Here is a 20,434-nt window from a genome sequence, read left to right as displayed (position 1 = left end):
AGATTTGGTGTCAAAGACTAACTGATAAAAAATAATATGGTTTACAATAGAATATCTTTATTTATATAAGACCTTTCATAGTGGACCACCATCACAAAGTGTTTTACAGAGGTAGGCTGTGAACTGTGCATTATATGCAGAGTCACTTATAATATGACATTGATTTAACACCTTATCTGCAGGAGCACAAGGAGGTTAAGTGACTTGTTCAGGGTCTCACATTGAGTCAGTCAGAGGAAGGGGTGAAAGTTGAACAGTGATTTTCTGGTTACAAGCCCTGGACTTTAATCATTGGACCACATTGGCTTCTATACTGTGATGGTGTGAAAAACCCTCACATAGTGTTTACTTTTGTGATTTATTTTATATAAATGGAATATGTATTTTGTATCACTAATTGTTTTAATTGACTCCAATATTCCACAACATGCACCTAATCATTCATTTATGTACATTCATTTAATGTATCTACATGAACCTTTATAGTTAAATAGATATATCCACAACAGAAAAAAAAACAGGCCAAATAGCTCGGACCCTAAATTAAACGTGCTGTTAATACCTCACTTCTTAATTGATGACTGGTTTCCATAGCTTATTCTGTATCTCCTGCGCACCACTTACCATCCCGTGATAAGAGCCGGCTAGCGTAGCTGTGCCATCATCTGACATATGACATCAATTACTCTGAAACATAATGCAAACTGCTAGACATTAAATTTATGTAGAACACAGCAAATGCTTAGTAGCTTGATTTGTGCATCCTATATGAAATGTAGGATATATAACGAGTTAAGATTGTGTTACGCACACTCTCAAGTGAAGAAATGACGAAGATGTGCGACACCTTCGTATATCACGCAAAGCCACCCAGCCCATGGTGCAGCCCATTACGTTAGTCTCCTAAATATATCGGGACAAGTGCAGGTGTGTGAGTTGCTGCTGCTGACATCACTCTGGTTAAGTATTGGACCGTATTTAGTTACTCGGTGTTCTGAGTTTAAAGACGGGCGTCTCTTTATTTCAGACTGTCTGTCTTCTGCAGCAGAAGCGGCGTTGGTATAAAGATGTCCAGCGGCTGGGGTGCAAAAGATCACAAGAACTACTCCAACCCTCCGAGCTCTGGGGTCAAGCGACCAAGAAGCGACTTGGGGAACAAAGTCACAGTCGTTCTTGGAGCGCAGTGGGGAGATGAAGGGAAGGGGAAAGTGGTCGATCTGCTTGCAACAGAATCTGATTTAATTTGCAGGTGCCAGGTAAAGAAGGATTTTATTTTATTTATTTATTTTTTTTGACGCATGCATTTTTTTTTTTTTTTTGTAGTGTATTTCGTGCCTAACTTTGTAACTTTTAACAGTTTGCTAATAACAAAGACTGTGTCTACACCAACCAATTAGCATTTAGTGTATCGGTATTACATGAATTCATAGATACGGGGTAGGGCCAGAAATCATTCTGACCGGGTGCAGTGTGCACCACTACTTCAGTAAAGCAAAACCATAAATCCGGCTCTAAAGTCTCTTATTGAATACCAAGCATGTATAATGTGAAGATTAATGTCTGTGTACAAACACACATATAACTGTAGATTTAACCTTGTTGTGCATATTAATTAAAATAGGCGACATATTGCTAGACTAGTGGTATGGAATGCGTGCCACACAAAAAGTAGCCTGGCAACTATAAATACAGGCAGATGATCGTCCAGTGAAATCAGAGTCATTTAATACTCGTCCCAAGTTGGGAAGCCCTGCAAATGAATTCGAGGACGGCTGAGGGATTCCGTTACAGGGAAGGCAATGTCCTGAACCGTCTCTCAACTCCACATTCTCACACTTAGAAATGTCACAGCAAATTGGTAGCATACCACTTTGTAACCTAAACAGCAGTTGCCTAGTGGTGTTTAAGGTGGTGTGAGAGTGTGTATAAGTTAACAAACTGTACCATATGGTATTACGTACACACACACACACACACACACACACACACACACACACACACACACACACACACACACACACACACACACACACACACACACACACACACGGTATATGTAGTTCATAATTGGCTTAGAAATAATAGAATCCACTCAAGCTGGCATGCAAACTCGTCATTAAAGATGCTGGCACTTAAGTGATCTCAGCTGGATTGAGATCAAGTCATTTGAGGTTGGCAGCATTCCTATCTGAATAGCATGCATCATTTACTTTGTGATGGGGATTATTACCCTTCTAAAGGTTTCAATAGTACATGCAGCGTGTGTAATAAAGTATAGTGAAAGCATGGAAATGCACAGCCCTTGGAGAAATTATAAAGCATATTAAAAAGACAAGGTAAACCATGATAAATGCATCGGCAAACTGCATAATTAAATAAATAAGTAAGTGCACTACCAATACCACACAAAAGTTCAGTATCTATTGAGCTGGTTTGAAAAGCACAGCAGGTTCTTCACACCCCTCCTAAGGGCTGCTCCATCACAAGATCTCAATCAGCTGCAGCTCCAGTTTGATCTTGGCAATGTCTCCCGACAAGCCAAAGACAAACAGAGGTTGAGCTGAGGCCATGGTACTTTTTAATAGGGACCCAAACTGAAAACTGAGGAATGCTTAAATCACACTAAAAACAAACTCTAGCAAGCCCTGGTGGCTTAACAAGTATCTCCCACATGGAGTGTGGGGTGAGTCATGCAATCAGAGCAGTGACAAATCCAAGGAAAATCTCCAAGGAAAATCCACTGGAAACCATCTTCATATTGCCTTAAGCATCTGTTTGGGGTCGTTAAAACAACACAGAGGGTCTACATTTTATACAACAACCTCTTTGTACAACATCCTGTTTTATGTTCTTGCCATATTAAACATTTGCTTCCTGCTTCAAATGTCAGGGACTCTTGAGTACCATTTGTGTTTGATTTCCACTTTTAACATTTTAAGCGATATCAAGCATTAAAAGAAACTTATCACTATTATAACACATCTATTTTTGAAAATAATAAGGTATATAAGTGATGGACATTGACAAAACGTTTTTGGATTTTTTTTAATCACGTGATCGTTCATCCTTGACCATGACACGCTTGAGTGACTATGACTGAAGCACATGCACCTAATTAGTGAGACAGTTGATTGGACACTGGATATGGAGTGATTTCAGGTGTTGAATTGCAAGCTTGAATAAAAGCAATAAAGAAAATCATAGAAAAAAAAAACAATATGCCACGTCTGTCAAGAAAGCAGCACCTTTGTGCAATCGACATGTTGGAGGCTGGACTTGGGCAGTGTACTCTAGCTTGCCGTCTTGGGTGCTCCCAGCCAGCAATTTCAAACCTGGTGAGACGATATAACCAGACACGCTCTGTCAACGAACCGGGAGACCAAGAGTCACACATCTGCCAAAGATTGACAGATCATTTTGCAGCATCTTTGTGATGTCAATTGTTAATCAGAATAATAAAAAGTCACTGCACCTGCTGTAAAACAGAGTTAGTCATTTTTTGATCACAGTTTTATCCAAATATAAGTGATATGTTTCTTTTGATGCTCAAATATAAGTGCTAAGTTTCTTTTGATGCTTAGTATATAAATCTTGTTTTATTAATGTTTTGCTTTGCCCTACACCAGTGGTTCTGAACCCTGGTCCTCGGGACCCACTGTGTATGTTGGTTTTCATTCTGACTGAGATCTCAGTTACTTGATGTGAATTACACCTTTTAATTGTTTTCAGCTCTTAACAGTTGCATATGTCAAGTTAACTATAACATTTTATCAGTAACTTGAACTCTGCAACTGTTTAAGAGCTGAAAATAATTCAAAAGGTCTAATTAACAAATTATCAGTTCAATAAAGGGTCTAGTTAAGTAACGGAGAGCTCAGTTGGAATGACAAGGGTTGGGAACCACTACCTTACATCATATGGTTGTAAGACAGGAATCCACATTGTGGTTTTACCTTGCATAATTTTAATAACTGAGATTTACACAACATAACTTACCAATCTTTCAAAATATGCTGTAGGTCACATATGTTGAAGGATTTTGATGTTACATGTTTATGTACTATGTCAGGTGGGCAGCCCTGGTCCTGGAGGGTTGCTGTCCCTCCTGGTTTTTGTTCCAACTGTACCCTAAATTATTTAACTGGACCAATTAAGTGCTTATTTGAAGCTTAATTGGTCCAATTAATTAATTAAGGGTACAGTTGGAACAAAAACCAGGAGGGACACCGGCCCTCCAGGACCAGGGTTGTCCAGCCCTGTACTATATAAAGCAACACAGTATTCACAATCCCAATATTACAGTTTTATCACCACTGTGTGTTATCAAGCTGAACTTTAGCCTTCTGTTATTCTGTGCTGGGCCAGTTACACAGTGTCCTCCTCGACTCACTCAGAAGAATTTGGATTGCAATTTAAAAAATGTATACCACAAAGTATGAGCAAAGATTTCAAAAGTGCGAGGAAAAATGATAAACCTTTTTCCTGTGTTCATGGCCGTTATATAATACTGTTTTAACCAATATTCTGAATATTCAAATATAAGACTACAGAAGGCAAATAATTAACACAAACTTGAGTGCAGTAATTCTCAGTTGTTAGTTGTAATATATATTGTCATTTAAGTATGAGCTATTCCACTTACACATCACTTTCCTCATGTGAGGGATTTTAAACAGGTTATTGAGAGGATGATGCAACAGGCAGTTGCTGTGTCCTGGTTTTGCTGGACTTGTTATGTAAGGACTGAAGTTCATCGGCCATGGCTTTCCCTATGCAGTTCTATAAGCTGTTAGGGATAAACGTAGGTCATGTTCACATCAGAAAATTGAAACGTGAGTAGGGCAGGCTGAATACTGCTCTTGCTTGAACACAAGCGAGTCACCATGCCTCAGCTTTCACTATTAAAATAGCTCCTTCTGAAGAGGAAGCAGTGGTACAACTTGTCCCCGATCAGCTCTCTAGCAGTGCAGGAACATTGTGAGGTCATGTGAGATCTGGGTTCAAATCCCAGCCCAGCCCCTGACAGACTATTGTTCTGGAGAGTCTAAATGCAGGTATGAGGTATAAACAGATCCTACACAGGAAGGTGGGAAAGGTTTCCGATTTGAAGGGCAATGGAGTGCCTTTTTCCTGTTTTACTCAAGTCCACTTTTGAGAAGGGTCAAGAACAGCTATAATGACACCGATATATGTTATATAAAAACTTAGCCTACATTTTCTAAAAACATATTTTAGTTTGCACTATACTCTCAGAAGTCATTTACATCGTCACATATCCATACCAAGTACATATCCATACCAAGCACCCATTCATAGCTCCTCTGTTATGCTGGTGGATAAAGGACAGATTGTGGAAGCACTTTTTCCTCAGCTTTCTGAAAAAGTGCTTCAACGAATTCTAAACGAAAAAGACACTAAAACCACAAATATGGTAACATCTATCACCATCATTCAGCAGTACCTCCACTTCAAAAACACAAAAACCATGGAGAAATACAAGCATGAAATGCCATCTGCATGAATGCTGCACTGCCATCCTGGAGCCAAAGGCTTTTAACACTTTTTTAAGGGTTAACAAAACATATATGGACTGGGTATTCAGGGTTATGTTGAAAGCAATTGTCTCCTTGGGTTTTTATAGTGTCCACCAGGGGGCAATATTGCCCTTAATCTTTGGCTTTGGGGATAATAGTTTCCCAACTATAAGCCACAAACCCAGTCCAATGCCAAACATTTTTACTTCCATCTTGAGAACCATTTCTCCAAAAACTGGGGAAGCATGATGGACCCTGTCTGTCTGTCTCTTTGTAAAGTTATATTTATATTTATATATAGAGGCCACTGGCATTTTTTTCATGATGCTGATAGTGACTTCTGAATTTACTAACATTTGTATTTGTTCATCACAAAAACACAGACTTCTCGTTTCAAAAATAAAAAGAACATTCTCACCCTTCTGTTGCTTTCAGGGTGGAAACAATGCCGGTCACACAGTGGTGGTGGAGGGAAAGGAGTATGATTTCCATCTCTTACCCAGCGGGATCATCAACCACAAAGCCATTTCCTTGATTGGTAGGTCACATTTTAATGGTTACCATACTGCAAGTCTGTATAGTTAACCTAGGGGAGGTGTCTAGCATCTAATATGTGGTATCTAATGCCATCTGCAGGAAACGGTGTTGTCATACATCTGCCTGGCTTGTTTGAAGAAGGTGATAAAAATGAGAAGAAAGGTAAGGACATTTTTGTACTAAATGTTTAGAACAGCTTATCCAGTTGTCAGAAAAGTTATTGAGTGTATCAGATTCTGGATACATACTGATGTCTGTCTGTTCATCCACCAGTCTTTGTCACATTTTTGCTTATATCCGAGAGTCGCTTATTAAACTTTGATTCTTATACGCACTAGTTTGAACACACAGTCCTCAACGTTTTCACTATACGGATCGCTCTATTTTGACACACTTTTTAATATATATTCAAGTCCTGTGACCAGAAAGCCCCTGTGTCCTCTTTGAGTATTGAACAACACCCTTGACCATTTTCTCCATGTATGATATTGTATTTATTTTACAGGTAATATAGGTGGCAGTTTATATGAATAAGGCTGTTTTATGGGAATGATTGTGGAATTGATCATGTATTGAAGTTTAGAATCTGCAGCACACAACACCGAGTTCCCTTTTGGAGTTTGAGTATACAAGGCTCAAAGACCATAGGACTTTATTTAGTTTGTAGTAATGCAGTTTTAACCTTCCAGTCTCACCGAGTCTTTTTTTCTTTATAGGATTAAAAGACTGGCAAAAAAGATTGATCATTTCAGATCGAGCTCATATTGGTATGTATTTACTGTAATCTACAACTTTGGTGAAATCTTCTGTATGAAAAAAAAAATCTGTATTACTGGATTGGTTTGCTGGACAAACATTGGGCAATAGTAGACGTTCTTAATCTTTCAACACTGGTCCAAAATTGAGATATAAAAATATTTAACCTTGGCACTGGCTTTACATTTTGTACTGTGACTCGACCCTGCTGGTTTGTGATGCTCGGGGTGGGTCATTTGTTGCCTATTTTACCCCATTCAGACCCATTGTTTACTAAATATCTTAGTATCCCTCACTAGATTCTTGTTCCTTCTTAAAAAAAAATAGCAAAATAAGTGCACTAGCAAAAGAAGTTTTATCTATTTACTACCAATGGAGAATACATGAATGGGATATTTGTTCAACATTCTGACCCAATAAATGGCTTCTTCAAAGTTGACTGCTATACTATTCAGTTTTAGGGGTGAACTGCCCTGTGTAGTTTTTGTTTTTCTCTCATTTACGGTCCCTTCAACCACGCTCAACCCCGGTTCTAGAGATCGACTGCAATTAGTCCTAAAAGCCAGGGCTTCAAAGACACTGCCATTGCAGCCAACTACATCCATGTCTTTTTATTTTAAATTTGCACAATTCTATTTACTTTTTGACAGTGCTAGACTAATAATTAGGAAAAGGCTAAATGTTTAAGTGGCCTGTAGCTCTTAACCACCAGCTGTAATGCACTGGTCCAACCCACCAGCTGTAATACACTGGTCCAACCCACCAGCTGTAATCCACTGATCCAAACCACCAGCTGTGATGCACTGATCCAACCCACCAGCTGTGATGCACTGATACAACCCACCAGTAGTACTGATACAACCCACCAGCTGTAATGCACTGATACAACCCACCGGCTGTAATGCACTGATGCAACCCACCAGCTGTAATGCACTGATGCAACCCACCAGCTGTAATGCACTGATACAACCCAGCATCTATAATGCACTGATACAACCCACCACCTGTAATGCACTGATACAACCCACCACCTGTAATGCACTGATACAACCCACACCTTGGCATGAGGCAATGTTACTGTGAAAGACACAGGAAGTGCAAGTGCCCTATGAGTTTGTATATGGAATAGATACAACTTGAAACCCCATGGGCATTCATGGGATGGATATCCATTGGATTAATGATAACCATTATAATGCTGTATTATGCACATTATTAAGCATAGTTAAGATAATATGTGTGCAAGTGCATGCTACAAAGGGCCACCTTATATAGAGAAAGCATTATAATGTAGCTAAAACTCAACTGTAAAGATTGCAGCATTTTTTTCCAAGGCATACAGTATAAATTAACTGCCCAGCCGTCTGTCTGTATATCGCATATTTATATTACACATATCCAGAACCTCATACCCAACTGTGATTAAACTTCATACCATTGCTCTTTAGCATAAGCTATTGAAAGCATACAAACCTGGGGGTATATGGAGGCAACTTTTCACATGATTTGACTGTCCTGCACCTTTCTCTCGTTGACAGTGTTTGATTTTCACCAGAAAGTGGATGGGCTTCAGGAAGTCGAGAGAGAAGAACAAGATGGGAAAAAGTAAATAGCACATTTAGACTATCAATTGCCCTTTTAATACTTGTGGCTACAAGCAAAATCCCACTGCGGTGTGGTATGTATGTATAGTGAATGGTACTATTATAGATGTACTTGCAATCATCTAAAAAGGTAGAGCTATGACACAGGCTAATTGAAACAGGTTAACCATACAGTGCGTTCTGTTTAAATTAACAAACTCAATGCACAATACTAGTACAAGTTTTCTTTTCTTTTAAATTAGACCTTTTGAATCTATAACATCACTGAACAATCGGGTCTCATGGTACAGCCCTTTATTGCTGAACAATCTCTCTCTCTCGCTTTCTCTCTCACTGTCTCTCGCTCTTGCTCTCACTCGCTCTCTCTCTTTCTCTCTCTCTCTCTCTCTCTCTCTCTCTCTCTCTCTCTCTCTCTCTCCAGGGAGAGATCTCCTCCTCTCGCTCTCTCTCTCCCTATCTCATATATATATATATATATAATAGATATATACTATATATATTATATATATTTCCTTAAATAATAATTCCCTCCAAACAATAATTATTTATGTGCCATTTTAATACAAATTGCTGCATACAAAACAGGCACACTTGACACAAAGCAGTAGCTTTTGTGTAGTTTTTCATATGTGTTATCTCAATCTTAATAAACAAAATGCATCTTATTATGCACAAGAGATTAAAATAACGATATCCCTTGCTTGCAGAGTGCTGCTTTGTTGAATGTGATGTTCAGCTGCTGTGTTGAATGTGATGTTCAGCTGCTGTGTTGAATGTGATGTTCAGCTGCTGTGTTGAATGTGATGTTCAGCTGCTTTGTTGAATGTGATGTTCAGCTGCATTGTTGAATGTGATGTTCAGCTGCTTTGTTGAATGTGATGTTCAGCTGCTTTGTTGTTCATTTCTATAGCATTGGAACTACCAAGAAGGGAATCGGGCCGACATACTCTAGTAAAGCAGCGAGAACTGGCCTCCGGGTGTGTGACTTGCTTGCTGACTTTAAGGATTTCTCTTCAAGGTATGACCCGGTCTGCTCTGGCTATCAAGAATACAAAGAACACAGTGCTGAACCTTAACCTGCATTCATTCACCAGCATGTACAATAGCATCTCAAATGTAATGAGATTTGTGAGAGCGGTTCAAAACACAATCAGAAGCTAGAACTGCAGCAGAAGTATATTACCACAATCTAGATTTGATATAGATGCCTTCAGGAATGTCCTTACCAAGTTTCATCACAATTGGATTAGCAGCTCTTAAGATGCATGAACTAACATATGATTTTCTATTGAACTGAAATTGAATTCTGTCCTTGAAGTAGACATCTCTGTTACAGCTCTATAAAAAGGGTGGGATCTGCTAACAATTGGAGATTTTATTTAGACATTTACAATATGGTATCCCTAGCACTTTATAGTTTCACACAAGAAAGTGTCAGTGATACCAACAATGGTAAGGACGTCACGCTGATGTCTTACACTAACTGAACAGTCAAAACAAAAACAAAAATCCTAATAAAACAAGGTTTGAGGTACAACGGCTGTGTCCTATCTATTTTGTATAGTCCCACACCAGGAGCTCTACACTGACTAGTCAAATACATTAGTCGAGGTTGAAAACCTGGTCAAATCTGCCTTTACCTGTGCAGAGGGGAGATTTGTCTTAGGGATAAACACTACCTTTTGTCAGAAGCGCTTTTTAAAAGCAGGGCATCCCTGCCGAGCCGTGCCCACTAGCTAGCTGAGGACACGCAGCCACAATCAGTCGCGGTCATTCCCTGCATTCTCCAATCTCTGCTTAAGCAGGGAGTCCAGCTGTTGCCCATATAGCTGACTCCGCTGCCCCTTTAAAAGCCAGTGCCTTGACCATCTCCCTGTCTCAACCTCCCATACATATTTTTAGGGTTCATGTCCCTTACAGTTTAGAAAACAGCTTACATCCTTATGTAGGGTATTTACCGTATTATTAGCACATATTGAAAATAGACTTTTTTGCCTCATACAGTAAGTAGTTCATAGTAGTAGTGTTTGGCTCATAAAGTGACTTAGTGACAAACAGGTTTGAAATAGGGGAGAACTACTGATGGGCAGTGAGCCTGACTGTCAACAAGCTCTATATTTTAATGAAAATATGAATGATTATAAGGCAGCTGTTTAAAAAGTATGACTGGTATTTAAACCTGGGACCTGTGGTGGTTTGCTTAGCTCTGACCACAAGACACCACTGCTTCTCTCCTAATCGCAGTGCTTTTCCTAACTCTGGTGTGCAATTGATCTTATTCTGTTTTTTACTGGTTTCAGATTTAAGCAGTTGGCCCAGCAATACCAGTCTATGTTTCCCAGTCTGGAGATAGACATTGATGGTCAACTGAAAAAACTAAAGGTAAGGACTGAGGAAGTAGATTCAGAATATTATTAAACTGTGTATAAGAGTCTGCTGTCAGTAAGACAATCTGTGGCAGGGATGCAGAATACAGGTTAGTGGTCCCATTTGCACTGCACTTGATTGCTCGGCAAGGTGAGAGCAGCACATGAACACAAGTGTGTGCTACACATGTGATGTGTTCAAAATAGTAATATTACCAAGCAGTATGGCACATCTATTCATTTGACATTTTCTTTGGTTTGTTTTTCAGGAATATTAGTAACCTAATAAAAAATAAATATGTAAGAAAAATAAATTAATGGCTCTCATGTTCTAGAAAGGATGTTCCAGTTAAATACAGAATAGTGCCAGTTAAAATGCAGCTTTGAAGATACCCCAGGCTGGTACACTAACCAAAGCTTCATTTTCAATTTCTTGTATAAAATGCCCCTTGTTCTTTTGTGGGGGCCTTTTATTTTACCTTTTACCCTGGATTACTATAGATGCTTTGCATAGACCATGGGAGGAGAGATCATAATACCCTGAAAGAGAGAACACTGAGAGTGTCTGGGGTGGTACGCCTCTCTCTCCTCCAGCCCTGCCTCTCCCATAGTCTGCAAGCTGTAATAATGTTGCCAGGGGTAATGGGATAAAAATGCAGGTGGAATGGGGATTGCCCTTGAAGACTAAAACTAACAAGTCGTGCTTGTGTTTCTCAGGACTATGCTGAGAGAATACGCCCCATGGTGAGGGATGGTGTCTATTTCATGTATGAAGCTATTCATGGACCTCCAAAGAAAATCCTAGTAGAAGGTGCCAATGCGGCCTTGCTTGACATTGACTTTGGTAAGTCTGTTCCCAGCTTGGATTATATATATATGGGACTAAAAACATACATGTGTTCCTACACAGTCGATTTAAAAACTGCACATAAGAGGGGAACATTGTACATTTTTATGATTTTTTCTCATAAAACCCTTATAAAAGTTGCCCATAATAAAATCATAGCCAGTGTGTTTTAAAGCATGGCAAAATGTAATGCCTAGAGGGATATAGTACAGCATCAATACAAACACATACCCAGCCATGGTAAACCATGTGTAATGCACAGTATAACCACAGTGAAAGCATGGGGAAACTGCAGTGAACATTTCCCATGCTGCACTTTTATAAAGGCAGTGCTTCCTATTGTGTATTTCTTGCTTCCAGGCACATACCCATTCGTCACCTCATCGAACTGCACCGTGGGAGGGGTGTGCACTGGCCTGGGGATCCCCCCACTCAACATTGGGGAGGTCTACGGGGTGGTGAAAGCCTACACCACACGAGTGGGCATTGGAGCTTTCCCCACAGAGCAGAATAATGTGAGTGACCAGCCTTGAGGTGCCTTTACAAAGCAGTCTAGTGTTTTTATGACATGTCTCTCACAACAGGTAACTATGTGTTCAAAGTGATGTGTGGTATAGTAAAATAGTTACTATACCCTCACATGCTTGAATGACATTGATACCCCAGGGACATATAGGTATATTTACTTCTAAATTATAATTGGTCCTAAATGTGTTTAATATCTATGTACTGCTGTTTCTGCATATATCTTTATCAGGCTTACTAACTAATATGAGTGTTTTCTTGTAGTAATGACTGAAACTGACTTGCAAAACTACACAGTATACAGTAGGCCAGGGTTTCCATTTACAAACCAAATTAGTCAGACCTATGTGTGCTTACCCTTATAAACGTTTACAATAGTAAAATCATAGTGAAGTGTAATACAGCATAGAAAAAACAGTTGTATTTTTTTTTAAATGGTAAGTATTGTAAAGCCAAGCGAGGTCCAGTAAAGCATATTACAAAAGATTGCAAACTATGCTAAGCTATGGTAAATGCATTGTACAACCAATGGAAAAGCATGGGAAAACTGCAGAATTATAATGGTAGACTTTTGTAAGTGACAGACCAGGTCAACCCCTGTGGTGATACTTGGTGGTAGGGGTAGAACACTGTCCAGAAGTCAATTTGAGTGATTTTTTTTTTTTTTAAATGTATTTTTTTACAACATTGCAGGACGTTGGAGAACTGCTCCAGACCAGAGGCCATGAAGTAGGCGTGACCACGGGTAGGAAGAGGCGCTGTGGTTGGCTGGATCTCGTCATCCTGAGATATGCAAACATGATTAATGGCTTCACTGCGTAAGTGGACAAGCCTTTCACTGCGTAAATTTAGCCTGTCCTATTAAATAACAGCATCAAGGTCTACCATGAACGAATGCTCTCAAGTGTCGTATTTCAACTCCAGGTTCAATTCCTGACCCGACTGGTCAAACATGATGACGCTTACCACTTATTTATTCACAATCTGTTGTATTTTTCACTATATCCAGGTAAATTGGCACAATGCATAGTAAGGGAAGGCTTAAAAAACAACAACAAAAAAATCTTCTAAAATGTTCTCCTCTAACACACTTTTGGTGGCAGTATCCAATCTTTGTTATCTTCATATACGTTATTATATTTTAATAAAATGTTAAACGATTATAAAAAGAGTTTTACTGCATTGTAGACTGTGTATACTGTTTGAAAGCAAACCTCTGGTCAAAATTTCTTTGAGTAACTGGACTAAGTTATAGCCCATTTGTTAAAGAGTGACTAGCGGGGTTCAGCAATATAGCGTTACACGTCCCCACGTGTTGCTACAGCTGTTTAAATAACTTACCTGGTCATTTTTCTTTTCATTTTTAACATCCTGACCACTTTTTACCTTTATAACCTTAAAGTCTGTTTCAAAGCTCTTTTCAAAATGTGTGTACTCGTGGACCTTGGACGTGTTTAATAAAGTAAACCACAGTGTTTTATTTATTTATTTTTTTTGTTAACCTGTGGTCTTCATTGTGGGGAATAATACCTTGTCTTCCAACTTGTGCTCCACAGTTTAGCTTTAACTAAACTGGATATCCTGGATGTTATGGATGAGATTAAAGTGGGAACCGCCTACAAGTTAAATGGGAAGAGAATTCCATATTTTCCAGGTATGGTCTTGGTATGGTGTGTGTTTTACATTCTCCCATTACTGTTTTAATAACCCCACAACAGCAGGGCTATAGTGGAGGTACATCAGGCTTACATGTTTTGCTCTTTCACTTGTGAAAACAGGTCATGGTGGCCTGTTTAGTACTGGCATTTGAGTGATTGGGATAAGGAAAGCTATCATAACAATTTGACGAAACTTAACATATTTCACAAGACAGTTTTGCACACTGCACATCTAAGTTATGGTGATTCACTTTTTATATAACACTTCTGTTTCAATAGCACAATACTTTTTTTCTGATCAGTTGATGGAAGTTATCGTAATAACTAAGCATGCTCTCGTTCACTGGGGTTTAGGATCTGTCCTCTAAATCACTGCAGGAAGAAAAAAGTGCTCTAGCGTTTATCTTTTCCATAACACAATATGGAAAATGACAGGTACATTATTAGTTGTAGTAACAGCTGGGGACGTGTAACACTATTTTTTGGAACCCCGCTGCTTACTCTTTAAGCTATTCTTCTGGGTTGCTTTTTACTAGTTCTCCGTTTTTACAGAAATTAGTTCTTGGAGTAAAGACCTTATTTAATCCCAACTCTTCAAGGCTTTTTACTCCAGTTTGCAATTAAAACAACAAAAAAAAAGAATTGGAAATAAACTTACTAATGTAACTCATGTGAAAGCAACGTTCTCTTGTAACATTTTTTGCAAATTGCAGTGTCTGAGTGTGTGTTTCTTTCAGCTAACCAAGAGGTCCTGCAGCGAATAGAGGTGGATTACGAGACCCTGCCGGGCTGGAAGACAGACACCACTGCTGCCAGGAAGTGGGATGACCTGCCGCCCAAGGCAAAGAACTACATCCGATTTGTGGAGAACCATATCGGTGTTCCTAGTGAGTCTGCACCAGAAATTCTACTCTTGTGAAGGCATTTACCCTGAGCAAGTCTTCAGTGGAAAAGTGTACTGTCACATATTCAAGTGAAAACATACCGAGATATATAGCAAAGGAAAGTTAAATTCTATTTAAAAGCATGGTGGGGGGGCAAGTATTTAATATGTTTCTCTAAAGCATGCCACTTCTTAATCTTGCCTGATTTTAAAATGTATCCTAATTCTGAATGCTCACATCTAACAAGACTGATTAGCAACCTTCTAAACATATTTCAGTTGGTTTTTTCCAGTGTAAAAAGACTTTTGTATCCACTGCTGGACTATATTCAATCTCAATATAACTATCAACTTAATTACTTATTCCTGCAATATAATAGTATTACCTTATTTGATAAACCTTAGGTACGTGCTGCAAAACATTGAGGAGCAATTTTTTCAACACTTTCTCCTAAATCAGTAGCTCAGTAATGGCAATGGCTCTGTACTAAGCAGCAATTACATCAATAGCAGCTACAGTGGTAAGCACTGTTGTTAGAATGGTACCTCACTGGTAAATTTACATTTATTTGACATGCCGGTGATATCACAATGGTAATTGAAGAAGCAGTTTCAGTGCCAGTAATTTCAATAGTATCATCACCACTGTGCAGCAGTATTTGTTCCAAATCCATTGTAATTGTGTTGCCATTGCTGGTGAGGTTGTGTTCTGCAAATCATTGTTCAAGGTAGGGTTTCTTCAGTGTGATACACTGGTATAAAAATGGTATCCCAATAAACCACTGGAGCCCATGCAATATGCACGTTAACAAACGTCAGTGTCCCTAGAGATAAAGTGTAAATTAACAAACCACTGACCTGCAAGGTCTACATTGTGATTAATTAGGATGCACAGCAATGGAAACTAGTGAAGAATGTAGTGAATAGTCGCCAAGGCATAAAATTTTAGTGTGAAATTTAACATGCAACTCTTCAATTGAAAAGCACGGACCGAGTAGTCTTACTGATGGCCTGGTCAGACTGAGGCAGTTAAGAGCATATTAATATGAATCTTTCTTCTTGTGTTCTTCTTTTCTTTCCAGTTAAATGGGTTGGTGTTGGAAAGGCCCGAGAGTCAATGATCCAGATGTTCTGAATACCCGTCTGCCTCCACTCGATCAAGACCACGAGGCTCCCTGACAGCCTGCTCAACACACTGTAGTTCCAAGTGATGTTCATGGTGATGCATAAATAGTGGAAATCAACTGAATCTTTACTAGGCAATATGAGTGGTGACACTTTAAAAAGAGACAAAGGTGTGGTCTGAGGTTTTAAACTAAAAGCCATACCCTTTATTGGCATCTGTACTGTTTTCACTGCAATTGAATTTCTTACACGTTTTTTTAATGTATCTAATTTGAAACGTCTCTGAAAGGACAACACTACTGAGTGTCCCTCTCTTCCATTTTGGTCCGCACTTATTGACTGAAGTCCTCCTTGCTTTCTTTGGTGGACTGAGACTGAGTTCCTTTCCCATTAGTGCTTTGCTGAAACTGTGGTTGAAATACGCTAGTAGATGTTTTGATCAACATAGAGGGAGAGAGATGTTCTTCAGAGCAGTGAAATAAACAATGGTACAAGCTTAAGGAAATAGGTATGAAAGGGAGGAGAATGGATTTGAAACTCTTGGTTACTAGCCCTGCCCTGAGGATTCTCTCCAAGTATGTCACCAGTATGCCCCTCACTTGAATTTATTGTGGCTCATCAGCATGGTTTGTATTGTTTCTTTGAACCCAGTCTATCCAACACTTGTACAATTTAAAGCTTATCTGCAAGACAGTTGTATTTTTTATTATAATTGCATTATATTTTTTTCTGTAAACCATAGGGACATATTGGACAAATGATTAAAAAGCTTGCTGAAAATTCCCCTTAGTTGTTTTTTTTAATGGCATTGGTTTCTTCGAGGTAGGATTCAAGAAGCAAGGGGTTAACAATTCCATACTCTTACCTTACATTCATTAACTCACGGGTGTAGTTTTGAAAGGAACACTAAGATGCATTTCTCTTTAAATTAGCACTGGTAATTATAGGATTAAGAAACTCAAGTGCACATGTAACAGACTACCTGAAAGTAAGGCATGCAAACTGAGAGCTTTCTTTAAACTAGGATAGCACCAGACCTCTCCTTAAGTTATTCAAACTACACCTTGAACAAACAGTTTTGAATAATTAGGGCTCTCTTGTATTATGTGTATCTGTTTGGCATTACTTACTTCAATAGGCATCCCGCTATTTTGATTTACTGTATCTATTACATTGTATGTTCTAAAGTGTAAAGGCTAAGAAGTATTGTGATTGAACTGCATGCTGTCTGAATGCATTTATACTGCATTGTCCACCCTTTCTCCATCAGGAAAAGCAGAATCAAGCAGCTCTTCTTCTAATAAAATAAGATCAACCTACTCTTAAACCCTGACCAGTATCTGAAAGCAGCTTTTCAAACCAATGTCCTAATCGTTAATCATTTACAGGGGTTGGACAAAGCAATTACAAACTACAGCCATAAAACTGTCAATGAGGGTGAAGGGCCACTCTGACTAGCCAGAAAACAGCACTGATTTACCAGTCTGCAAGACTGTACTTACTGGGGTGCTATCGTCATCACCCAAAACTGTCCCTGTTGGATTTGAGAAGCTAAAATGTCTGTCGAATCTTTACTTTATTGACTGTTTTAGTAGAGTATCCACTATTATACACTGCCACAACCTTTACAACCAATTAGATTGCATTGTCACGACATTCCATTACTATGGCAACTGGGCACACTGCTCCAGAAAAGATCAAAGTAAAAAGCGAAAACATTTAGAACATCTGGGGCAAAAAATCAAAAGAAAGTAAACAGGACACATTGTAAAGTATTTTTTCATAAAGAAGTGGTGTATAAAAGCGAAGATGTTTTTAGTTTACTGTGGTTTGCCATGTTTTTTTTTGTTTTGTTTTATATACTTTCCATACCTCTCTGGTGCTTTACAATGGTTACCTGTGGTATCATGCTTTCAATATGATTTAAAACACTTTACAATGCTTATATGGGCAGGACTTTCTAAATTGCATCTTCAAGCAACATTATCGAGTGCCGAGTAGTTTTTGCGTGCTGCATCATGCCAGGACACATCACAAACAAACACAATTCATGAGGTATTGAGTTTGAGTTCAAAGGTTACTCTCTACATCGGCCAATGAAAACACCTGCTTTAAAAATCAAGGCACCCCTCAGAACTCGAACTGTCAACTTAAAACAATAAAATGTACCACAGTAAAAAAATATCTGGCATGTTTAAAAACGATTTGCTTTAATCTGTAATGGGCCTAAACAGACAAATGGCAGTTTACTGCAGTACATTTTTATTGACAGCTAGCTTCACAGCCCCAGAGTCTCACCAATGCTGGACTGCCTCATATTACCTCAAGTGAGGTAGCCCAAAATTAGTGCTAATTAGAGTCTGAAACCAGCTGTAACAGAAATCACACAGATATCTTTTTATTTTGACTAATTCACAATGTCCAAATGATAGCTGTTACCAAGAAAACAAGCATGCACATCCTCTTTATTCTTCAAATCTAGCAAGAGCTGTTGCGCTCCATGCTGTCTGTAGCAGTGGTCCAAGCGCAGAGATTCCTGGGTTGACACAGCAGAAATCAGAGGGTCTCCCTTTTCCATGTACCCTGGAGGTGAAAGTGACAAGAAAATGAGATCAAGTCATTCAGACCACTGACTTGGTTTCTTTTTATGTAATGATGCGTGTGCTAGTGATTGCCAGCAGTGGTACTACAGTATACGGCAAGCTGTGAAGCATTGGGAGCAAATAACTAATAATACTGGAAAAGATTCCTTGTGATTTGTTGCTAAATTCACAATCCCTGTTTCAGCTCTTTGAAACCTGCTTGACCCTACATAATTCTATGAACTGATAGATATGTTCTTGATACTACTTGCAGCAAAGGGCGGTTATAAATGATATATTAAAGCCCTGTTCTAGGTTATGGTTTGAATTTATTTTTCACATTTAGGCATGGTGCCACATTTGCTACTTTTACATTACATCTTATATGCTCCTACTTGTTTTGCATATAACTTGTCCCCTTTGTAGATATCACAACTTTATATAGCTGGTCTCTTAATGCTGATGTGGCTGTTGTTGTGCATGTGAAATGTTTTTGGACAGATTATGATTTGGTAAAAGCTCAGATAAAGTCAATATTCCATCGTAGGCAGAACCCACTCTGCCTGTTAAAAACAAAGTCGGCAGTCTTTGACAGAGACAGAAAGTCATACCTACTAATGATCATTGGAAATTGATTAGAAAGTGGTGGATAAAACTCTTTGTAACAAAAACACACAGAATCTATTTTAATGTTCATCTAAACCAGAGCTGGCTAACCACCATCTTTTTAATTTAAAAAGCCATATTGACGTTCTTAAAGAGCTGCAAAAAAATGTCTACTACTCATGGAAGAAAAGAAAGGCAGTCACATGAAATAAGTTTAATTTACTAAAACTGAATAGTTGACTACAGTGGCAAAGACATTTTTAAAAAATAAATAAGGTTTAACCAGACTGCAAAAGGCACCACTTCAGTAAGTTTGTGCTCATTAAACATCTGCCATGCTTAAACACAACATAAACTTATCTGTCTAATCTTGACAAACCCATTAAGAGCCTTGAATGGGATTCTTAAACTCTAAATGAAAAGAGCCATATTGGGGAGCTCAATAAGTTACACTGTATAAGGCTTGAGCTATTTGTTGGTCAGCTCTGATCTAAATAGTGGCGGATCTAAACCTGTAACTCGATATTATTGCACTGCATGATTTATTGTCCCACTATTTACCATTACTACATACAATAAAAACCCAGCCACTTATAATTAAAACAGACCACAGCGTTTTTAACCAAATCTCTGGAAAGCGACCCAGCCACTGCACAGACTACCACCATGTGAAATGAAGCCTACATCCTCGTTGAGGTTGTATGCTTGATCGTATTCAGTCTTCCAGCGGTAGGTGGATGGTTGTCCGTACACGTCTTTGGGGCATCGACGAGCATCCTTTCTGGTGAACTTCTTCGTACAAACATTGTTTTTTGGAGATAGGAGGTTTCCATTGCTTTCTGCACACCCATTGCTGCAGACAACAAAGAACTATCAAAAAAGCCCTATGAAGTTATTCAGTGGGTTGAAACAACAGCACCATATCCAAACATTCAATTGCTAATGTTTTGGGGTTTTTTAACTGTTTTTTTACCAGGCTTTTTTTCATTTTTTTAGTTGTTCTTTTTGGCATCAATTGTATACCCCATGGGACAACTGGCAACTGAGTCAGTAAATGGAAACTCTTTATACAAAATGATGGTTTTAAGGGTGACAAGATTACAGCTGTATACTCCGAGTGGTCATTTGTCAAATCACTCACTTCAGACATTTGTAGTAAGCCGTAAATAATTATCTTAGCATTAAAAAAATAAATAATAATAAAAAAAAAAAAAAACATTGAAAAAGCTTGCCACTTACTTGTTGTGAGCTGATGGGGGTGTACTAGGAGGCTGTGAGGATGTTGTTTTCAAAGTGGCCATGTCAATCCTGAAACAGGCAGTGGAGCACGTTTCTAATGTTTTTTTTTTTAAAGTGTTTTAAAGATCTGTCAGTCTCTGACTTTCTGTATGTCTAGACCAATATAATTAGT

General features: G+C 38.7%; 1 protein-coding gene across 1 annotated transcript; it reads left to right on the top strand.

The window, feature by feature from the left end:
* The first annotated feature begins 992 nt into the window (after positions 1 to 992).
* On the top strand, positions 993 to 16,615 carry LOC121324610 (adenylosuccinate synthetase isozyme 1 B). Its single transcript, XM_041266679.1, has 13 exons — positions 993 to 1,256; positions 5,970 to 6,072; positions 6,171 to 6,233; positions 6,788 to 6,838; positions 8,366 to 8,432; positions 9,342 to 9,449; positions 10,732 to 10,813; positions 11,515 to 11,641; positions 12,005 to 12,159; positions 12,863 to 12,987; positions 13,726 to 13,823; positions 14,565 to 14,714; positions 15,793 to 16,615. The coding sequence occupies exons 1-13, from the start codon at positions 1,068 to 1,070 to the stop codon at positions 15,843 to 15,845; spliced, it is 1,371 nt and encodes a 456-aa protein (XP_041122613.1). The 5' UTR covers positions 993 to 1,067; the 3' UTR covers positions 15,846 to 16,615.
* The last annotated feature ends 3,819 nt before the right edge of the window (positions 16,616 to 20,434 follow it).

Source organism: Polyodon spathula, chromosome 12 (assembly GCF_017654505.1).
Source record: "Polyodon spathula isolate WHYD16114869_AA chromosome 12, ASM1765450v1, whole genome shotgun sequence".
Taxonomy (NCBI): domain Eukaryota; kingdom Metazoa; phylum Chordata; class Actinopteri; order Acipenseriformes; family Polyodontidae; genus Polyodon; species Polyodon spathula.
This window is presented reverse-complemented; position numbering and strand designations above follow the sequence as displayed.